The 22,414-nt window shown below is 35.3% G+C and overlaps 3 protein-coding genes across 3 annotated transcripts; 2 read left to right on the top strand and 1 right to left on the bottom strand.

Moving 5' to 3' along the window:
• Positions 1-1,543: 1,543 nt before the first annotated feature.
• Positions 1,544-3,635, bottom strand: LOC133870295 (uncharacterized). The gene is made up of 2 exons (XM_062307387.1): positions 3,380-3,635; positions 1,544-1,815 (listed from the first exon to the last, which is right to left on the bottom strand). Exons 1-2 carry the CDS (start codon positions 3,633-3,635, stop codon positions 1,619-1,621), a joined length of 453 nt encoding a protein of 150 aa, XP_062163371.1. The 3' UTR covers positions 1,544-1,618.
• Positions 3,636-10,177: 6,542 nt separating this feature from the next.
• Positions 10,178-11,632, top strand: LOC133871266 (stellacyanin). The gene is made up of 2 exons (XM_062308673.1): positions 10,178-10,390; positions 11,025-11,632. The coding sequence occupies exons 1-2, from the start codon at positions 10,231-10,233 to the stop codon at positions 11,408-11,410; spliced, it is 546 nt and encodes a 181-aa protein (XP_062164657.1). The 5' UTR covers positions 10,178-10,230; the 3' UTR covers positions 11,411-11,632.
• Positions 11,633-14,928: 3,296 nt separating this feature from the next.
• LOC133870711 (peptide methionine sulfoxide reductase A1-like) lies at positions 14,929-21,246 on the top strand. The gene is made up of 2 exons (XM_062307903.1): positions 14,929-15,508; positions 20,691-21,246. The coding sequence occupies exons 1-2, from the start codon at positions 14,969-14,971 to the stop codon at positions 20,940-20,942; spliced, it is 792 nt and encodes a 263-aa protein (XP_062163887.1). The 5' UTR covers positions 14,929-14,968; the 3' UTR covers positions 20,943-21,246.
• Positions 21,247-22,414: the final 1,168 nt, after the last annotated feature.

Below are 22,414 nucleotides of genomic sequence, written 5' to 3' on the forward strand. Positions count from 1 at the left end.
TTTTATGAGTTCAATGAAACTTGAATTATTATAATAAAAAAAATGTTATATATCATCACTTTATTTTATTTTTATCACCAAAGTTGAGTCTTTTAAAATTTTCATTAGAGTTGGGATTGATCATAGTTAAATGTATATCAAATAATAAGTTTAATAGCCATATCCACTTTATTGGATAAAAATAAAATAAAATAATTGTATATAGTATTACTCCTTCTTCACCCTTTGTGTCCTCCAATGAGATATGAACATGTTAATATGGAACGAGAAAATAGAATAGGAAGAAAACATTAGAATTTTTTTTCGACTCATCGACAAAAACCATAGTTTTTTCTTAGAAAAATCTCTCATATTATAAAAGTGTAACCCAGCTTTCAAGCCACCCGCAAATTATCAGTCGTCAAGGCTTCAAAATAAGTTTTACGTACCGATTAAAGAGTACCCAAATTATAATTTCATCGGTTTGATTATTAGGCCGAGATAGAATACCTAGAAGATGATAGAGAGGGAGACGGGTGCCAATATTGTGATTCGGGGGAAGGGTCGGTAAAGATTCTCCCAAATATTCATTTTTTGGCCAATTCTTTTTATACCCACTTTATAAAATTGCCATTTTTTAGTGCCCATTTGCTTAAAAGCCTTTCTTTTCCTTTAAAATTCCAACTTGCTTAGGGCTACAAGCAAAAGTGGTTATGGGTAGATTGAATACCTTTCGAAAAAAAAAAAAAAAAAAATTGTTGGGAATGATTCTACTCCAAGTTGAATTGGGATAGTAGTCTCATTTCATGTCTAATTATGACTCATTGCAGAATCTGATCAACAGTCAAACTCCCAGTTGAATGGGAATATGACTCCTAAACCAAATCAAACTCTAGGCACTCTTAGTTTAAGTTGGAGTAGAAAACTTAATTCAGGTTTAACACTACCTTTATGCCTATAAATAGGCCCAACCCTAGGTATAGATGAGAGACTGATTTTTTTATGCATTGAACATACTTTTTTCTCATAACCTAATTTAAGCATCAAAGCTCTCTTAGTTTTAATTGTTTTATAGTAATCATGGTAGCATGAAGAGCATCGAAAAACGTACAGTTCACACCATACCGAAAATTGTCCCAGCACATATTAATGGGTAAAAGAGGATTGCAAAGTGTTGGACGAAACGCGTGGTAGTTTCTAGTTTTGAAATTAAGATTCAATGGAGTCCTTAATAGGGAAGTTCTTCTTCTAGTGCAGAAACTTTAAATACCGAATCACCAAAGAAATTATATTATTGAGCCCTCTTTATTCTATTTTCAAGTCATTCCCAAGTGGTCACGAGAATAGGTGTTCCAATGTTATTTCATTCTCCATTATTCTATTTTAATATAATAATAAAAAAAAATTAAAAAAAAAAAAAAAAAAAAAAAAAAAAAAAAACCACCTATTATTTGTCTTAATAAAATAGTCATTTATTCTATCCACTAAACGTCTAAAGCAATGTGCTGCATTTGCGTGTGATCAAAATGGAAATTCCCACAAATTTGATTGGGTTCCAATCTTTACTTTTTCTGGGCAAGATGCAGGTGCATAGTAGTGTGATTAATTACTCAAGGAAAATGAAAGCCGTCATTTGAATCTATCGGCCGATTCGTTTGAATCTTTGGCCCGATTTGCTTGAATATCTGACTTGTTTCGGCGAGTCCATGTCCCCCAAATCCAGTATCGGTAAAACTCCAGTTTGAGTACCATCACTATCATTGTCGAATTCTCCATCAAGTGACAATCCCTCGATTCTTCCCATCATCGAATCAGCCTTAAATCCCACATCTACCTCTGCATAATAACAAAGAAACATGTCATAATCCCACATCAAGTGACACTCGGTCTTGTTTGGTTGCCTAGAAGACACGGCACATTAAAGGAAAAAAAAAAACCTTTTCCTATAATTAAGAAATTTGATCATTAGTGATTAATTAACTTATTAGCGACAACTTTTGGGTACGTTGTGCAACGACCCAAATTTGTCATTTACTAAATTTTTCTTTGATTTTCTTTAAATTTAGGGAACAAAACTACTTTTTACTTTCCTATTCAAATACACTCCACAATAACTTCTCTTATTTTTTCTTATATCAATTAAATATTCTTTCCTTACAAATATAAGTTTGCACAAATAAAAAGCAAAAAGATGAGAGATGAGAGAGGAAAAACAAATATTTTGCATTAAAATAATGGACTCTTTTCGTTCTCTACAAATTGGTAGAACTGTAGCATTTGATTATCTGTTGTAGGTGGTTTTTTTGATATTTTTTTTATATGTAAGGAAGGTAATGGGTTATAAAGAAGCTGTTGTGAATGTTCTAATGCTACAAAAATATATTACATTCGCCATGACAATAAGGTCATTGCTAATAAAAAATTTTCGTGCACCAGATGTTGCAGGAACCCATTAGCGACAATGTGGTTGTAAGGGGTGGTGCTACCTCGAGGCTTCTCAAAGTTTTTCTTAAAAAAAAAAAAAAATTCACTTTTAAATTTTTATTTTTTTAATTTTGCCCTCCTATATTTTGCTCCCAAATCTCAAATGTTGACTCCACAGTTGGTGGTTGCCATTGGCAACTACAAATTCGTTGCTAATTATATTATATCAGCAACGACTCTTTTGTCGTTGCAAATATATTACTTTTTTTACTGATAACTGATCTGATTATTATAAAATGGCTAATTAGCCTAAATCACAAAATAGAGCTGTTCTTTTTGGTGTTATTTAGCCTAAGAATGGTGTAACACAAATTGTTAATTTTCTTTACACTGGGGCGGAACTGTCCCTATAGCTTGGATAGAATTCCTCTCAAAAAAATTTAAAAATTTCTAATTTTTTTTTTTTTTTTAATTTTATGGTTTTTTATGTATTTGACCCTAGAGTAAACTTTTTACCCTTAAAATTTTTATTTTTCAATTACGTCCCATCATCTAAAATCCTACTTCCACCCAGCTTTACGGATATGATCTCATGATTTCATGATCCAATTTATAATAGAATATAGATAATTGAAAAGCAGACAAAAAGATCGATCAAAACAAAATAAAAAACAAAATTACATTATTTTCTTTTAATGGTGTGCTTGAAATTACGAATTTGTAGATAAAAAGTATAATTTTAAATTAAATTGTAGAAAATAAATCGTTTAATAATTGCGTTTTTTTAAAAATTACAATTTGAAAACGCAGAAAATTACTTTTTCAAATCGTAGCCAATAGAATAGTTTTTTAAAAACGCATAATTTTAAATATTAACATGCAATTTTAAAGGTCTAACTGTACGTTATGAAATATTAAACCTAAACGGACCCTAAAACGAAAAGAGAAAATTGGGATTCCGCCACCAGTAATTTACCTGGATTAGAAAATAACCAAAGAATAATGGCGCAGAGGAGGAGGACAAATGGTATAACATGCACAGCATTCTCAGCAAACTTGACACGTGCCCTCTCCTTCTTAGCTAACTCGGCGATAGGGTCATACACAGGCAGCTCATTGCCTTCAAAGGAAGGTGTCAGTCTCAGGCTCGCCGGCTCATTAGGCGAGGGTGACGACCCATGCATGAAGTACTGATCGTCGGAGACGCGGCTCCAGCTCGCCGATCTATACATGCTTGAATTTTCCTTGTCAAGAACAAAAATGGAAGAAAGAAGAATGAGAAGTAATGGGACGTGTCTGTCTAAAAGAAAGAAAGCTGTACGTTCAGTCCAAGAAAAGTGGCTTGTATTTGGGTGATGTGTTGAAACTTATTTGCTTTGACTGCCCTTGTTTTGTGTGATTGTGTGGCATAATAGATTGACTGGATCTAGCTTTTTGACCTTTTCCGATCTGCGTGTGTCTGCAACCGGCCGGCCTTGGTGTGAACATATCCTTTTTACGCATTTGGGGGCCAAATTTTTTCTCTCTTTTTGGTGATAAAGGTCGGAATTTGTCAAATTTTTAAAATATTCCCATAAATAGGGTTGAAGCTTCCAGAAACCGAAATGCATCCGGTTCATATCTCAAATTCCTATATTTTACTTTTCGGTTAAAGTGTTTACTAATGTTGGGTAATTATCTATACCCAAACCGAAAATGGGTATCTGGAGTGGCCCAGCCCAACCAAGCCTAGTAGATTGGCCCAATCAACTAATCATATCCTCTTTGGATAATGAGTTCCTGTTCAGATAGTGAGACCTTCTCGGAATGGCGAAGTTCTTGTTCGGGTAGAAGACTGACTCTTCGGAGAGAAGCCGATACCAAGCCATTAGAACCGCTTAGTGTTTGGAACTTCATGGTTGTAACAAGGGCACCTCGGCAAAGAATTGCATAAAGTGCGCACCTCGTTAACAATTACAAAGAGTTCGAGACAGAAGATTCCCGCATTTATTAAGATCTTTGAACATTTATTAGACAAAAGATTAAATGGTCAAATCAGGTCAAAAGACAAGGCGGATGGCAAACATCACGTATTGCTCCTCAGGTCGGCTCATCATGCCAAGAGGTCAGAACGCCATAAATGGTTGTCGATCATGTCACATTTGGTCACTGTTTACCTACGCTAAGTAAATAGTAAACTGGAGATTCGGACAGCTCACACGCACAAATTCATAAAAAATAGGTGGTATAAATAGAAGCCATAAATCCGATAATACCTAACTTCTCTGATAGCATTTACTCTCCTTCTCAAAAAACCCTCACTGATTTCACCATCGAATGAGGCGTTGTCGACCAACTTCCGACAAGCTTTTATTATTATGTAGGTAACGACATACGGAGTTTGGCAGACCCGCTCGAATACCCAATCCAACAGAGGACCAATCATACGCTGACACGTCACCATTCGAAAACTGAAGCAACAACTACTATATTTGTTCTGAGAAGAGAAAACTTAAAACAAAAACTCACCTATGGAAATGGTTCACATTATTTTTTTTTATTTTTTTTGAAGGTTAAATACCCTTTCAGTCTCTGTTTTTTAACATTTTTTTTTTCTACCTAGGTTTGAGATGGTACTTTCGTGAGTCCATCTTTTACTTCATTTTTATTATTTTTCCTTGTCAATGAAACTAATAGGTTTTCACGCCAAACCAATCAAAACATGTCATGTGGTCATATGCTTTACTAAAAATAAAAATAAAAAATTACATACTTCTAGGGTTTCATCTCCTAATTCCATTTCAAATATGCACATCTCAATCACTCAAACTTCCCTAATTCCTCTAATTCTTTCATGCGATTTGTTACTTAATTTTACGAGCTTGAGCGCGCGACTTTGATTTTGTTTGTCAATCACTGAACCACCATGTGCAATGAGTTGGAGCAGGACCAAGTTCCGAGTTGACGCTGACTCGTTAACAACGGGTCACCATCTTCAAATCATTTGGAGTTTTGCGTTGATGGGTCACTCGGTCGATCACCGTCTTTGACTCGTTAGGAACAGTTGTTTCTTTGGTTGACTTTGTTAGAGTCTGGAGGATGTGGATGGCGGGGAAGACTCGTTTAAAGTCATCCGAGTTTCACTGGATTTCGAGTTGTTGGGTCTTGTGATCTTTATATTCTTGGTATAGTGGTTAGCGCTTCAAGTGATAATTTGGTCCTCGAATTTGTTGAATTTCTTGCATGTATATGTTGGTCATTTGAAGTTGTTGCAATCTCTATGTATGCAAAGTAATTGTAAAGACTTCAATAAATAATGGCACAAAATATGGTTAATTTGGGTTATGAGGTAAGGCCCATTGTCAGCACAGCATCCTAATTAAGAGGGATAAAAAAATGTGAAGCAAAAAAATGTGCTAAAACCATTGGTGGCATAAAAAAATTATGCATAGGAGAAGCATTTATTGATATATATTCTAAAATAAAGTTGCATATATTTCAAATTGTGGTTACATACAAGGTTTGAAAGAATAATATGGGCCACTCAAAAAAGAAAGAAAGAATAATATGGGACTCATTTTGAGTCATAAATTTGGTCCAGTTGAAAATAGACATAATATCACGAGAAGTATGACAAAGGCAACCATGATCCTATATTGATGTTTTCAATGAAAAATATTGTTTTAGAGATGACACTAACAAACTTTGGTAATAAAAGTTTGAGATAATAAAGATTACAATATCTAATTTTCAAAATGACCTATGTGGCCTAGGTAAGAGAATGTTAGAAATTTTGTATAAATAGGCCTACATAGCTCATATAATCATAAATTGTATATTGTCAAATAAGATATGAGTGGTGTCAGTAAGGTCAATTAAGTGTAATCAATGCAATAATATGATCGAGAGCTATTGACATATCTCCATAAGCATAATTTTTTGGTTATCACACGTGTAGGGATGTAGACGAGCCAAGGTCGGGCAAGTAATACATGTCAAAGCTTGGCTCATTTAAATTTATCACGAGCTTGAGTCGAGCTCGAACTTTTTTATCACAAGCTCGAGCTGTTCTCGAGCTTATTTATCACAAGTTCAAGTTGAGCTCGAGCTCATATGATGAGTTTTAAAAATTAAAAATTAAGCTCAACTCAGCTCGAAAAAATAAATATCGATCTTTTGTGATAAAGTAACCAAGTTACCACTAGTTCCTAATCTTTATAGTTCACATTACTATGAATTGTATACTTATAAGTTAGAATTTAGGAATTATGTGACATTATATGACTATAATTTATAGTTATAACATTGTATATATATATACACACTTAATTATATCACATATGAATCTTTATATCATATTATATAATTTACATAACTAGATCATACTTAGTCACTAGTCATACAAAATAAGTGTTGTTGTCTTGTTTATATAAATGATGAATCATATCTTTATTACATAATTTACATTATATAACGAAGATACACTATGCCCTATCAGTATATCACCTAAATTCTAAGATTTAGAACCATATAAACGAGAGAGCTAAGTTTTATACATGTTTATATCGTTTAATAATCAAGTATATTTTCGTGTTCACAAGTAACTCATTTAATAACCGAGTCGCGCACGAGCCGAGCCCGAACGAGCTCACAGGTAGCTTTGCTTCGTTTACATCCCTACAGTCACGTGTGTTAAAGTGGTACGAGTTAAATCCTATGTGTATAAACCAATTTAAAGGCCCTTTTGTAATTTTATATTATTATCATTGGCCAAGATGGAGTAAGGGCTTTATAAATATGTGGTTGATGTCTCATCTCTAAATGTTAGCACTTACTCATACACATCCTATCATTATGTGAGACGTCTGGAAAAAGGGTTTTGGACATGAAAAATAAACAACCGATGCACTCTTCGTCTTCAATGGTTGTAAGTACGTCTCATTTATTATGTTTTTCAATGATATATGTGAGACACTTGAAAGAGGGTTTTGTACGTGAAAAATAAACAATCGATGCATTCTTCGTCTTCAATGGCTATAAGTACGTCTCATTCGTTATGTTTTTCAATGATTTGGCATGAGATATTGGTTTAGAGATTTCCTTGAAATCCAACATTTTCAAGTATGCCAATTCCTCTCACCAGTCATAAAATTGAGATGTTGTAATCACTAAACTGAAATTATTCACACTAGTAGTTGTTCAATGTGATATGGTCCCTGTCATCATGTTTTCTGTTTAGCCTTTAGGTATTCCAATGTGTCTATAGATACTAGTTATAATAGCCACAATTTATGGGCCATGCCTCATGTGGTGAATGGGCTTAAAATTCTTGGCCTAGTCTTTTATGCAGTATGGTATATGCTTAGCCTTCTTCATAATTGCCTTCTTTTTGAAGCCAAATGGATAAAACTAAAACATTGTAGCTAAGTTAAAACATGAGTCATTTCCTCTATCAATACATAGCATTAAGGATGCAGGGAGAAGAAAATAAAAGAATGCTACTTTTTATGTTAGTCACTTAAAAAAATAAAAAAAATTATTTAAAACAAATTACATCGGTAAGTATGAAATAAGTATGAAGAATAACATTATTCACCCATAATCGTTCCATTAGAAATTTAGAACCACTCCCTTATAAAAGCTGGGTTTAGCCTTTGAAAGTGAAGCCATATGCTAACTATCTATTTGCTTATGACTCACATCTCTCTCTCCATTTTTGTATATTTCTTACTTAGCAAGAAAATCATGCCTTAGGATTTTTTGTGTGCTTGCTTTAGTTGAAACATTATGTCAATTGGGGGCGGAACTAAACATTTAAGGGTGGGGGACAAAATTTTAAAAAATAAAAGTACGGGGGTAAAAATTTAGTTTTGGGAGGACATTTCATAAAAATATCACAAATTTTAAGGAAAAAAAATAAAAACTTTGAAGGCAATTTTAAAATTTTTGGGGGACATTAGTCCTCCCAGGGGCATACATACTTCCGCCCTCGATGTCAATGTACTGTTGACCTACTAATTAAAAACAATTTGGAATATCCAAGAAATTAAAGAAAATTATGCATGAAATTAGATATTAAATATAATTAACTAATTCAAAATCTTTTGAAACTAAATTATTAAAAACTATTATTTTGGATCTTGAAAGTACCATCTAGATTAGGTAATTCTACCATCTAAACAAGTTGAACTACCCTGGGTCTTATCTCCCTCTAGCTGTTTCTTGCACAACAAGGTATCGAAATTGATAAATCAATAAAGGATCGACATGGAGTTGCGAATTGTTTAACTGCCTACCAATCAAGTACGTACCAACGAACTTTTGTTTCAACCTCCCCCTACCAAATTCAATTATAATATGGATTAATCTTCAATGGGGCTGCATCTCATCATGGACGATGTATTCTCACCCACCCAACCGAGACCGTCCTAATTGGTCCAAATTAAAACGATGAAGGAAGCCCCACATTTTCAATTCACTCTCATCAATCACAGCTCCAAAAGTGGAGGCTTAATAAAGAATGTTATGACCCATTTAAAGAAAGCAATTGCATTAAATACTCAATTAAAAATAAGAAAAAGATGAATGATTAAGAGGGTCCTCTTTTGATTAAAAAAATTATTTTTAATTAAAAAATATACTCTTTTATTGTTTTTCTATTTCTTTTTATTAAAGATTGATTTTTTTATTCTAAAGAGGAGGGAAGGTCGAGAGGGAATGGTTAAGTGTCCCCTCTCAATCATTCCTCTAAAAAAATGTCTTTTTAAAAGTTTTTTTTTTTTAAAAAAAAAAGAAAAAACAGCTTGGAGATATTTTATATTAGACAACGTTTTCTTTCTTCAGGTATATTGTATATGGGAATAGGATTCTTGTTATTAGGCTGTCCAAATTTCATAAAAATTCGAACAGTTTAAGAAAAGAGAAACAAGCTAAGGCACACTTATTTCGGATAGGTAGGTCTTACATTTTTTAGGTCGTAAAAAAAAAAATGAATCTACAACCTCCTTCTCTTAAGTTGTCCAATCGGATTTCTATGAAATTCGAGCAAACTAATAATAAGAAATCTTTGTCCTATGCACTGTCCATTTTCCGGACCACTTACATCATGTTGTAAGAAGCTTCTTTAAAAGTTTTTTTTTTGTTCGTATAACAATATAATATATATATATATATATATATTAAAGGGAATACGATCCTCTCGATCCATTTCAAATAAAATGAATAGTATTCACTTTACGGTCATGAAATAAAAATGATACATTTAATAGTGTACATAATATCTACATTAACATGCCTTTTAAACAAATTAAATAATGTGACATCATATATATATACCATCAAATACACTAACTTCAAATGAAATGGACAACTTAGCTAGATGCATTAATTGTTCAATGCATAGGCAAAACGGAAGAAATTCATGAATACTTGATGGATTACTACCCCTATTCAAATAGAAGTCAAATGGAAGTTCTTTTCTTTCTTATTCTTTAAATCGTTTTCTTTTGTAGACATACCTAATAAATTTCCACCAATGATTCTTACCCCTCTTATGCCTAGAAACCACCAAAATACCATGAAGTATAGCAAAAAAGACAGTTGAAGTGAAAGGGTGGATAGGGCAATTGCTTGTCCCTTCTCTCAAACGTGTAATACTAATGCTCCACAAGCACAAGTCATTCTCAAATATTCCAAAGTTAGGTTATCCTTCTTCTTCTTCTTCTTTTTTATATATTTTTCTTCGCCCAAAGTTAGGTTATCTAATACTAGGCGATTGTTCACGTATATATTTCAGAGCTGTGGGGGCACCTATTGGGCTCTCTCATATTTCATCCAATTTTTTCATTCATGGCGAAGAGGCTTCACGTTTCTGTTCTTGTCTTCCTTAGCCTGGCACTAACGTGCGCCGCTACAACGTACGTCGTGGGGGGTAATTCTGGCTGGGACATAAGCACTGATCTTGAAACGTGGAAGACTGGCAAGACATTTTACGTTGGCGATGTTATAGGCATGTATTCTTTCCTCTCTCTCTCTCTTTAAATTATAAATTATAAAGTTTTTAATTTAATTTTTTTTTTTTAAAGAGAAACTTTACTTAACCTCCTTAATTATTGTTGCTTTTATAATTACCCCTAAACTTAAAAAAAACTCTCAATTTAGTATATCGATCTTTAACTATTTTTTTTTTTAATTTCACTCCTCCATTCAAATTTTTCGTTAAATCTTGTCAATATATATAACATTTTTCAAAGATTTAGGTGTGTGTAATTTGGCAAATTCTGTTAAATCCAGACCAATACTTAAAAATGACGAGGATTTTGAAATTTTTAACACCCTCCATTAAGATTTTCAGTTAAAATCCTAATGGAAGAGTGAAATTGAAAATAAATTATAGATATATAGATACATTAAATTGAAAGTTTTTTAAGTTTAAGAGATAATTGCAAATATAACGAAAGTTCGAAGTTTCATATATATATATATATATATATATATAACAAAAGTAAACCCTTTTGTTCTTTCAAGTTTATACATGAAATTTACAGAGACGACTATATATATATAATAAAAGTAAACCCTTTTGTTCTTTCATGTGAAATTTACAGAGACGATTTTGCTGCATTTTTTTTTTTTTTTGGCAGTGTTCCAATTTTCTTCTTCCAATGATCTAGAGGAAGTGACGAAAGAGAATTTCAACAAATGCAACACGACCAATGTATTGAGATCCTATACAAACGGGAACACAACTATAACGTTGTCGAAACCTGGTCCGAGGTATTTCATATCTGGTAACAAGTTATATTGCCTTGGGGGGATGAAGCTGCAAGTAAATGTAGAAAACAATCAAGCATATTCTCCTGCCAATGCACCTCAGCAAGACCAAGGGGCGGCTACTCTTCCACAGCCTTCTACAAAGAGCAACATTAATCCTACGTCCGGCGGGGTTTTGCATGGCGGATGGGATTCTCTTATGCCATTTTCTCTAGCTTTTACGGCGTCTGCAGTGTTATGGGTGTTGCAAATATGAATATTTACGTTAAAAAATATTATATATATATATATACACACACACACACACTTCCCATTTTTTTAAGGTTTCTTTTGGTTTTAATTTGAGTATTTAATCAAATTTGCAGCTTCTGGCTGCTTGCGATCGATGTAATGAGGGCACACATTTGTCTTCTAATTATTATTTTATTTTGTACACTTTTACTTACTTTCTATATTTCGGACGCATGCAGTTGTTTAATTTGTATTTAATTATTTTCATGCTACGTATGTTACGTTGAGAAATAATAATTTGCAAGTTTTGCAACCTAAAGGCGCGTACTAACTATTAGCTTCTTTTTTTTTTTTTAATTTTTTTAAATAAAAAATACAAAACCAGACTTCAACCCATTTACATAATTTTGTATTTTTTGTTTAATAAAAAAATAATAATTATGTCAATAATTATATTATGATGCGTCAACATATCATATCTAGTATCTCTTGTTACGTTATATATATGTGTCTGAACAAAAATCAATATCACGAGTGTATATATGCATGAGACCCAATGGCTTGGGTTAGATTGCCAATGTTCTTGGTTCACCACTACACACAAACAGTACTCTAACTGCTGCTAAGATCGAGCAGGATTTGTTTTGCTATAATCTGTGTTGAGATCGATGCGTATATCTTCTGACTTTGTGGAAGAGTTTGATTTACATGCAATTACGCACTATATGCATGTAATTGCGGGTAATCCTAAAGGACCTGTTGTTACTTGTGGCCGTGGGCGTGCCATGCATGGGCCACTTGATTAACACTATGTGCCCTCGACATGACAAAACATAGTGATGGTTAACACTAATATCGTACCTCCATCCCATCTCTAATATTTTGTTGTGCCTTCTCTCTTTCCTCTCAATTTCTCTCTCTCTCTCTCTCTCTCTCTCTCTCTTTCAAAAACTTTAATTTCTTTATCAAGAAGCTTTACTTATTTGAAAATTTCCCTTACTTTTAGAAACTTCCTAAAATTTGCATGTAAGGGACCCATCATATATAGAGTTTGAGTGACAATATATAAATATATCTTTTAGGATTTAATTAAAACATTTCATGCATAAAATATAGTTTAATTTATATGAAACATGTGAACAATATATTAAACAGAATATTCATTAAATAAACCATCATGAAGTATAAGGAAACATGTATATAAAATAAATAATTTTAGAAAGGGAGGAACATTACTTAATTACCTCTCTGATGGGCTAATTAATTAATTAAGGTCGACCTTGTAGCACCCAGAACTTTAATCCCTGAGTAAAAAGGTTTTAATTTTGAGATTAAGACCATATTATAATATTTTATAGACAAAACAATAATTTTAAAGCAATTTAAGAGAATACGTGGATATTTATGAAAGAAAATTTGTGTAGTTTATAATCTAAAAAAAATAATAATTAAATAAATGATAGTTTATAAGTACTTAAGTTGAGAGTACTAGCTGTGTCAACTACCGTATCTATCTGCCCCTGCTACTCTCTCAGCTCTTCTCCTCTTTCCAGAAAGTCTTCTTCAGTAGGGGAGTCGTTTGCCGGGGGAGGGATGCCTCCCTCCTCCCGGTCTTTGCATCCTCTCTTAGCCCTTTTAGGGCTAGAGAAGTTTTGTTCCTCCCTGGGTTGTTCCAATGGAGGCTAGAGTCTCCCAGCCATTAGGGCTGTGGAGTTTTGAGTCCCCCCGAACTTGTTCCAGTGGTGGTTTTAGTCCTCTTGGACTATGGAAGTTTATGTAGTTTTCTTAGTTTTTTTAGTTTTTCTCTAGTTGTAGCAGGAAAACACTCCATAGAGGCTCTGGAGGGGGTGAGTCCGCCGGTCGTTGGCGGAATGGCTTGGCTATATTTCAGTTTTTATCAATCTTTGAGGCCAGATCTGTGCTGTTTCGCAACCCTTTCGTCGAGACGTGCCCTCCCGCCTTGCTCGTCGCCGTCCTCTGGTTTTGCCGATGCCTCCTTCGGCCGAAAAGCTCATCGGTGATCGGCGCATGGTCATCACGTGCCAGGGTGTTCTTCACATCTTGAGCAGCTCGTGATGGCCACGTTCCGTACATTTTGCCATGTTTGGTGGCGCTCGGAGGTTTCTGGTGCTCGACTGCTGCAGGGGATCTTCTGTCGGCGGCGCGTGTGCTACACGCACCGTCCTCGGTGGTGCTCCTTTCGACCGCAGAGTCTGTTTTGGATGTTTTTCAGCTTGTTTTTAACATAATGTATTTGATAGTCTGCTCTGGGTTAGATTTAGCCTGGTCATTGTGTTTAAGCACAGATTGTGACCGACTCCATAGTGCAAGTAGAGGTTCATATCTCAACGCAGAGGCACACTTCTGTTGGCTAGGTTTATTTGTAGCAACTATCAATATGTTCTGAGTTTTAAGGTAACTGTAGTGGGGTATTTGATTTTCTATGCCTCTGTATTGGTAGTTTGATTGTAATTATGTTACCCTTTGGGATTATTAATAAAATGAAGACATTCTCCCTTCAAAAAAAAAGAAAAAAAGTTGAGAGTACTAACTAGGTTTGGAAATAGGGCTGGACCTCCGACCTGGCCTACAAAGGAAGAAAAAAATGTTATACTTCTCAAAAATTCTCTTCAAATGATCTGATATAATTTTATTAGATTATGACACATCTTCTAAGATAATAAATTACATAGAATTGTAACATCATTTGAAAAACATTTTGAAAAGTATAAAATTTCTCGGCTGAATGGGTCTCCACTCTTGAAGAAGGGGGTGGTCTATATATCGGGATGGATCTCTACCTTTACATTCTTTTTGTGTTTTTTTTTTTTTTTTTGATAAACTATAATTACAAATCACTCTATGATAATTCTCATATGCGGCAACGTGCTATTAGTTCAAGAGCAATGATTTTCCTACATCATTCATTATATACCTCTCTCACACTTTATCCTACATGACATCAATTTTATTTTTTTTTTTATTAACCAACTTTTAGTGATATATATTAAAAAAAAAACAATGACATGTAAAATAAGATAAGATATGAAAGAGATATGTGAAAGATTTAAGAGAATCATTTCTCATTGATTTAGACTTGGTAAAAGAATGAATATATGGCAAACCTCCCTACCTGGGAATTGAAAGAAGCAACCTTGTCAAAATTAGAAATTCAGTACATCAACAACATTTACAAACTTCAAAGGTCAAAGAGAGAGTTTGAATATTTCTAAAATAATAAAATTTATTTATTTATTTCTTTTTTTTTATATTTTTTTTATTGGCCTCCCTTCTTCTTATCCTTTCCCTTGAGTTTTTTTTTTTTCTTTTCTTTTCTTCCTTCATTGCTCATGGTATTATTTATATATTATTTTATAGCAGAAGAAACCTTAAAAGCTAAAAAGGAAAAGGGAATGTTCAACCCTATTTCCGATTAAATAGATTAAATAAATAAATTAAATACACACTCCCCCGCACATAGCTGGGAGGTTTTTTTTTTTTTTTTGTTTGTTAGATATATTATATATATAGCCGGGAGGTTAGTTATACTAAAAATTATACGCAAAACACGTCACCTACCACGATGCTCAAAACCTTAGCCTCGTCCACCCGTTTCCTCACCACCACCACCACCACTACCGCCACCACCACCACCTCATCTGTCGGCCTCTGCTGCTCCTCACTCCGGAAACCCTTCCTTAATCCTCTCTCCAAGTCCAGACACAGACCCCTTAGACCTCTCTCAAAACCATTCACGACCACCATGAACCTCTTGAACAAGCTCGGCTTCGGCTCCCCTAGGGCCGCACAATCCGCAGGGGACGCCTCAATTGCGCAGGGCCCAGACGACGACGTTCCGGCCCCGGGCCAGCAGTTCGCGCAGTTCGGGGCTGGTTGCTTCTGGGGGGTCGAGCTGGCATTCCAGAGAGTCCCTGGCGTGACGAAGACCGAGGTCGGGTACACCCAGGGGTTCCTGCACAATCCCAGCTACGAGGACGTGTGCTCTGGCACCTCCAACCACTCCGAGGTCGTCAGGGTCCAGTTCGACCCCAAGGAGTGCAGCTTCGACGCTCTGCTCGACGTGTTCTGGGCAAGGCATGACCCAACCACGCTCAATCGGCAGGTGGGTTTGCTGGGTTTTTGCGTCTTGGTGTTAAAATGTGAAGAAATCTCATCTGGCTTTCGCTTATTTGATGAGCTTTGATTGATTTGCCATGTATGTCTGGCCTAGTATCTGATGGGTGTCTTGAATTTTTTGCTAGTTTGGTTGCTAATATTTTGGGAATTGATGGGTGTCTAGTATGGTCTAGTATTTTGGGAATTGATGTTTGGTCTAATATCTTATGGGTGCCTTGAATTTTTTGGTGGTTTGGTTGCTAATATTTTGGGAATTGATGGTTGATTTGTCCCTGATTGTACTAATAATTCTTAGGTTTTGATTAAATTGTTCTGAGATTGAAGATTGATTTTTTCTAGGTTCTGGTTGTTTTCCTTGCTGATATTTTCAAGTTCTGTTTTGTGGTTACTTTTTAACAATTTTTAGACTAAGCTGGGTTGACGAGCTTTCATTTTCATAGCTTTTAGTTGGTGAGCTCTGTAGATGCCTCTGTGTTTGTGGTTATTTTGTAATGTCCTCTAGCTAGTGGTTATATCTGTATTTTTTTTTTCTCGTGGATCTATCTGCGGATTTTTCAAGCAATGTTATTTGGCATTTTCCTGGTTTTGGGCTTATTGATTTTTTTTTTAATCGGAAAGGAAATGAGTAGCTATGAAGTGCATTGTATCTGAGGTATGTCGGTCAATTCGCTACTTGATCCACCTATTTTAATTAATATGCGGTTATTTTTCCTTTATTTTTAAATTCTATGGATGGATTATTCAAGAGAAACTTCAAAACCGTCTGTTTTAAGATGGCATCTGGATTATTCTCTTAATATATCACCATTCCGACCATATTGAAACAACCCTTTTTGACTTCAGTTGTGTTTCCCTTAGCCGTTATTATCAATTTAATAGGAGGATGTGTTTTTCCTGTTGTGCCCCCTGTTGTTAGGCTGTCCAGTCTTCCAGTATTGGGAAGATGTTAAGTTATGAAATTTACTAGGGGAATTCTTGGAGATGGATATGACTGTGTAGAAACTTTTAATGTGTGTTTGAAATTTTATATTTGCATACATATTGTGTTATATGGTTTGATTATATGCTTCTGGAAATAGGACTATTGATGGGCCTACTTTTTCATCTTGATTCACATGATACTCTTAAATTTCTTTAATGTTTTGGCTACTCATTCGCATTTTTCTGATACGTGTAAGTGCATTTTGTTTTGTATTACAAAAAAGGGGTCTGCTTTAAGTTTTTTATTACCCAATGGTCTTGATCCTGGGAGCACTTTTTGTGGATTCTTCCATTGTCATTTTCTGTTCCATCACATGGACGTTTTAAATCAATATAGGCTTTAGTTGCGGTTTAATTTTATCATATATAGTTTTCGTCTACACTTGTATGGGAGTGTTAGATTCTTCTAAGGACATGCTAATGGCAAAACCTAGCTTCAATTTTTCTTTTGCTGTTTATTTTATGCATTTTAAAATTCTTCTATGGCTTATAATGGTACTTTCTCGCCAGAATGCTGACTACTGCTATAAATATAAACAAAATTAAGAATTCCCCTACATTAGAGCTCTCGCTTGCTTCTTTATCCAAAATCATGAACATTGATCACTGTTAAATTATGCAGTTATTTGTTGCAGGATTTTTAATCAGCTGCTTGAACCGAAAAATATATATTTGTTGCCTTGCTCCTGTATTAGATGTACCCGATCCCTTAGCTTCTGCTGTGAAATTTAAAATGCTAAAACATCTTGATGGCAGTCCAACATAGCTTCAGTAAATATGGTCCTACTGAGAAAAGGTTTGAGAAGCATATATTCTTGATCAGAAAGAAAACATGATATTGTAAGTGGAATGGAGAAGCTCATTATTAGAAGCACGTCCTAGGGCTCCACAAACTCTTCCTTGAGTTCATGTAACATCCTTTCAATGCAAAGAAAAATTCCTTGGGATTTGGGTCCTATAGTATGGGACGTGTGGTTTTCTCATCATTCAACTAATATTTTTAAACATTTGGTGAAAAGAGCAAGCCATTGATGGGGTTGTAGAAAACATTTGATTGATGCATTCCAAATTACAGGCAAGATTGGTCGTATCTGTTGGGGGATTAGTCAGTTCAACCAAGAGTCAGTTTACTGGCACCTAAACCTGACACCCATTGGTAGGCCAATCGGCCTATCGACGCCGACCAGCAGATGTCAGTAACAGACCCAATTAGGTGGTTTGCATTGGGTCAAACAGGTTCAGATTGGTCGACTGATTTTGCCCAGCCCTTGATTAAATGCTCTTAAGATTTTTGCTATATTGCTTGGATTCTTCAATCCTTCTAGCAATCAGTTACTGAGGCCTACACTTGATAGCAAATATGGCGTCTATTTATGTGGGCAAATATTAGACGGGGGAGCGAGCATGAGAAAGCAAAGAAAGCTGTCAATGAGCATGACAAGGGAATGGCAAGTTTCTTTAACAATTAGCTTTTTAAGGACTATAAGATTTGTACTTGAAGAGAGGGACATTGGATTAGATGGAGATAGTTAAGTGATTATGGAGAAAGTGAAAGTCAAATTAGTAATTTTCTTTTAGCTGTGTTGTTCATTCTCAACAGAATCTGTAGTGTGGTTTGAGGTATCTGGAGGCATTTTGGAAATAAGATTCCACTATTACATTTTCTCATTATTGATAGGTTGCTTCTGTAGGAAAATAATGGATTGGATTAGAGGTGGCAGTGTTTTCAAAAATATATTGGTGATAAAGTAGCTCCGATTTGCCTTTTATTAGTTGTTTGTGTTAGAATATTAATAAATGATTAAATTCACAATTTTCTATCAATTTACGTTTTTGGGACAACTGATGATTTAACATGGTATTAGAGCAAAGGTCTTGATATCGAACACTGTTTCCGTAATTAATCTTCCATTTCAATTAAATATTCCACATGTTGGGCCTCAGTTATTAAGGGAGAGTTTAAGCCCACACATGATAGGGATCTTTTCCTATTAATATAAGTTTTTAAGAGAATTGATGGTTTAACAGTTTGTGAGTGGTGCATAGGGATTAACATCTGTGTTATAGGAATTATTTCCTTGGGAGACCGATAGTATCTTGCTGGACCAATATGGTATCTCCTTAAGCTCATTGTTCATACTTGGGTTGTCCTCTCTAAAAATGGTGAAGTACATGTCTCGCTTACTCATAAGATAGTCTCCTGATGCAAGGGCGCTAGAGGAAACTGAGATGATTCCTTGTTTTTTGCTTTATCGTTGTGGCTTTTGTCCCTGCTGCATATATTAGCAAAATACCATTGTTTCTTTCAAGGCTTTCTACAGTTTTGAAGATCCTAGTTTAAAAGTGTTTGGATAAGGTGTGGTGTGTTTTATATGGAAAAGGATGTTGAAAAATGTTCCCTATGTGGTTTGTATTGGGGTAAAGATATAGAAAATCTTTTAAGGCAAGAAAAGTAGTAACCCAGCACCTATTTCTCCTTGGAGCTCAGGCATTGCTCGTCAACTAGAAGATGTTGCCTTCCCCCCATGAGATATGCGAAGCTCAACTAGAATGGGAAAATAAGGTTATATGGGTATCGAATATGCTATTTAAGGTCACAAGGGATATGTGCTTAAGTTCTACCACCTGGGTGATTCGTCTTTTGTGCTTTCTAGTTCCTGGTTCTTTTTTCTGTGCTTGGTCTAGTACATAGATGACTAATTACAATGGCAGCAAGCACAATGTCTGGTCCCGAGTAGGCTTAGTAATTATAACCACCTTTGTTTGAGACTCTTCAATTGTTGTTAGATACTTAGATGGGGTTCTGTATTTTCCTGGGTCTTGAGGACTTCCTCATCTTGTGGTCTGGTTTGAAATTCCAAGATTGTTAAGTGTAGGCGAAATTACTTGGTTACAAGGAGTATTGGCAAAAAAGTCATTTTTTGGGAATTTTATTGTTATAAGAGTAATTACCTTTGGTCAGTGTCTAGTTGGTGTGAGGATTACACTCATTTGTATGATAGATGTAGGGAGATTCTTCTTTCGTACCTTGTTTAATTTCCTTCTCTCTCTACTTTGACACAAAAGAATGAAAAAGAAAAAGAAAATTCATATCATAAAATGTCTCCATTTTCGTATTGGATTTGCTTCACAGACACACACACACACACACACACACACACACACACACACATATATATATAGATGTGTTATGGACAAGTGGTATTCTTAAGGCTAGAAAACAATAGTTTAATGCATTCTGGATGGACTATGAAAGGTAACATAGATCCAGTTCATACATTTATTAGATGAAATCTGAAGTTGCATGGGTGAAAATTATTCAGAACTTGTCCTCTATCGTGGTGGTCCATGAATTTTTGGCCCCGTGTATTTCTGGCTCAGTTACATTACTCTGAATTATAACCATTGTTATAAACATGCATTCAAACTTGTCTGTTTTAAAATAAACAGACATTCAAAGTCTTAGGTTGAAGAGTGCAAGTGCACAGAGTTGGATCTTGAGAGCTGCCAATTCATACTAATTGAAGGTTAGGATCATATATGGATGCCTCTTAGCATTCCCGCTTTGGAAGGACCAGCATTGGATGCTGATGTATAAAGAAAAGAATGGAAAGATAAAAAGGTGAATTTAGCATCCATGAAATGATATGAAATGGATTTTTCTGTTGTCAATTGTCAGGGTATTTTTGGTAAATAGCTACCAAGTCATAAATTTCTTTCATGTTAAGTTCCTTTGTTACTAAACATGTTATCCAAAAACTGTTGCTTCGTCTAGAGCATGTGCAACCTGACAAGTAGGTTGTGAAAACTGCAGAAATAGTTCCCAATTTATACTTTGAATAAGTTACATATTGCTGGTTTTTGCCTTCTACTTTGGTCACATAGGGTCTCAGTTTCATAAAAAATCATAGGATGAACTGGATTTTCATACAGTAGGATCAGATCGGATATGCAAGTCTGAAAAAGAGGCTTAGCTGCCTAGCCCCCTCACCTGTCCAAGAAAATAGAGGAATAAAAGTGAAAAAGGGAGAGAGATGAATAAGAAAAAAATAAAGAGGACAACTTTTCTAGCCTTTCCTTTTTGCATGCCCATATGCTAAATCTGAAGGGTCAACCTACTTCAATATTTGTTCTTACCCTTGCCACTTTACAGATCCTAACAGCTTGAAAATCCTTGATAAACACAGGGTAATGATGTGGGAACGCAGTACAGATCTGGTATATACTTCTACACACCTGAGCAAGAGAAGGCAGCAAGGGAGTCTCTGGAGCATCAGCAGAATCTGTTGAACAGGAAGATCGTAACCGAGATTCTGCCTGCTAAGAAGTTCTACCGAGCAGAGGAATACCATCAGCAGTACCTCGAGAAAGGGGGCCGTTTTGGATTTAAACAATCTTCCGGCAAAGGCTGCAATGATCCGATCCGATGCTATGGTTAAGTTGGTCTTAACTGGCGAGACCGGCCAAAATGAGTATAAATCCTTGTTCTGAGTCTTGAGAATGTGACTGTCTGTGGGTTTGTGCATTTGTCTATTTTTCATCTGCCTGAGCTCATACGATACTGTGCTGTAATAAGAATGCTTCACAGTACTGAACATGGATCTGTAATAATTGGCAGTGTTCTCTAACCATCATCAACAACATATGTATCTACAATGGTGGTGTGTTTGATCTCTTGTTCCAAGGTTCAGTCTGGTAGTTAGACTAGTTGGTTTTTATGAATAGTATTGTTTTCTGTCCCAATAGTATTTTTCGCTGTTGCATTTCATGTAAGTTCTAAATGCCATCATGGTTACATAAACTTAAAGCTCCTCAAAGCACTTTTTTGGTAGTTCTTCCTGTATGGAATTGTCATTATTATCACAGATCCCCTCAAGTATATAGCCACTGAACCTAAATTACCTCCTCAAATATACACTCACCGAATCTAAAAAATAAAATTCTTAACCTAATGATCAAACCAAAAGAGGGAGATCTTATGGGTACATTTGTAAGAAACGAAGAAAATGATAATTTACCTTTAATCGTGATCTGGTAGACGGACCCGTTGTTGTCTGCATTGTGGAGTGCCTGAGTCGAAATGCACCGTTGGAGGCAAAGCTCTTGGGTCAGTGATGAGCAATTTGAGGGAAAAATTCTTAGAAAGAGTTATGCACCATCGTCCGTTGGTGATTTGTGGAAGAGGACAGGTTCATTTATAGGCCGGTGAAGTGGGCTTGTGAAAATCAAAATCCCAGAGGTTGAGCAGATGGGTGAGATGATGTGCGACAAAAAGTGTTGAACCGTATCGCATGGTCAATATGAGAATCAAAAAAGGGTTGAACAAGTGAGGAGTTACAGCACTCTAAAAAGGGTAGGTGATGGATCCGTAGACATTGACGGAGCGTCTTAAGACCCACGTGATCGTGATGCAGCCTCCTCTGCTGCAGCAGAAGAACTAGCGGAGATGCATACGGATTTTGTTCCATCTGGGTTGCAGGTAGTATAGGAATATAAGTGGAATTTTGGTGCTTCATTTTTTGAAAAAGCAGAGTGAGGAAAAAAAATAAAAGAAGGGGTAAAATGGGAAAACAAATCTGGGGAAAATGAAAGACGGTCCATCACAAAAATAAAAAAGCCTGCCTTTAGTACAGTAGGGAGTGGGGGAAAAGGGTTTCAAACAGAGCCTTTCTTTACTATGCATGGTTATTCAAGTACTTGGAAGTTTTCTTCTTTCTTCCTTATTTTTTTTTTTTTTTGGGTTGGGGGAGGGGGTGCAAAAAAGTTAAAATTTCTCATGAGATGGTACTTGGATTTGGGTTTTCAACAATTTTCTATCCAGACTGCCCAATAGGCAAGGGGCGGAGGGAAGGGGGTTGAAAATGAAAATGTGAAAAGACAATTATACTTTCACTGTTACACTAAATTGAGA

The sequence above is a fragment of the Alnus glutinosa genome, chromosome 6 (genome assembly GCF_958979055.1).
Source record: "Alnus glutinosa chromosome 6, dhAlnGlut1.1, whole genome shotgun sequence".
Classification (NCBI taxonomy): Eukaryota; Viridiplantae; Streptophyta; class Magnoliopsida; order Fagales; family Betulaceae; genus Alnus; species Alnus glutinosa.

Excerpts from the sequence above, each read along its gene's own strand:
- LOC133870295 (XM_062307387.1), bottom strand. The coding sequence starts at position 3,635 with ATGTATAGATCGGCGAGCTGGAGCCGCGTCTCCGACGATCAGTACTTC. Across the intron at positions 1,816-3,379 it reads TTGGTTATTTTCTAATCCAG|AGGTAGATGTGGGATTTAAG; the intron begins GTAAATTACTGG and ends GTTATTATGCAG.
- LOC133871266 (XM_062308673.1), top strand. The coding sequence starts at position 10,231 with ATGGCGAAGAGGCTTCACGTTTCTGTTCTTGTCTTCCTTAGCCTGGCA. Across the intron at positions 10,391-11,024 it reads TTACGTTGGCGATGTTATAG|TGTTCCAATTTTCTTCTTCC; the intron begins GCATGTATTCTT and ends TTTTTTTGGCAG.
- LOC133870711 (XM_062307903.1), top strand. The coding sequence starts at position 14,969 with ATGCTCAAAACCTTAGCCTCGTCCACCCGTTTCCTCACCACCACCACC. Across the intron at positions 15,509-20,690 it reads CAACCACGCTCAATCGGCAG|GGTAATGATGTGGGAACGCA; the intron begins GTGGGTTTGCTG and ends TGATAAACACAG.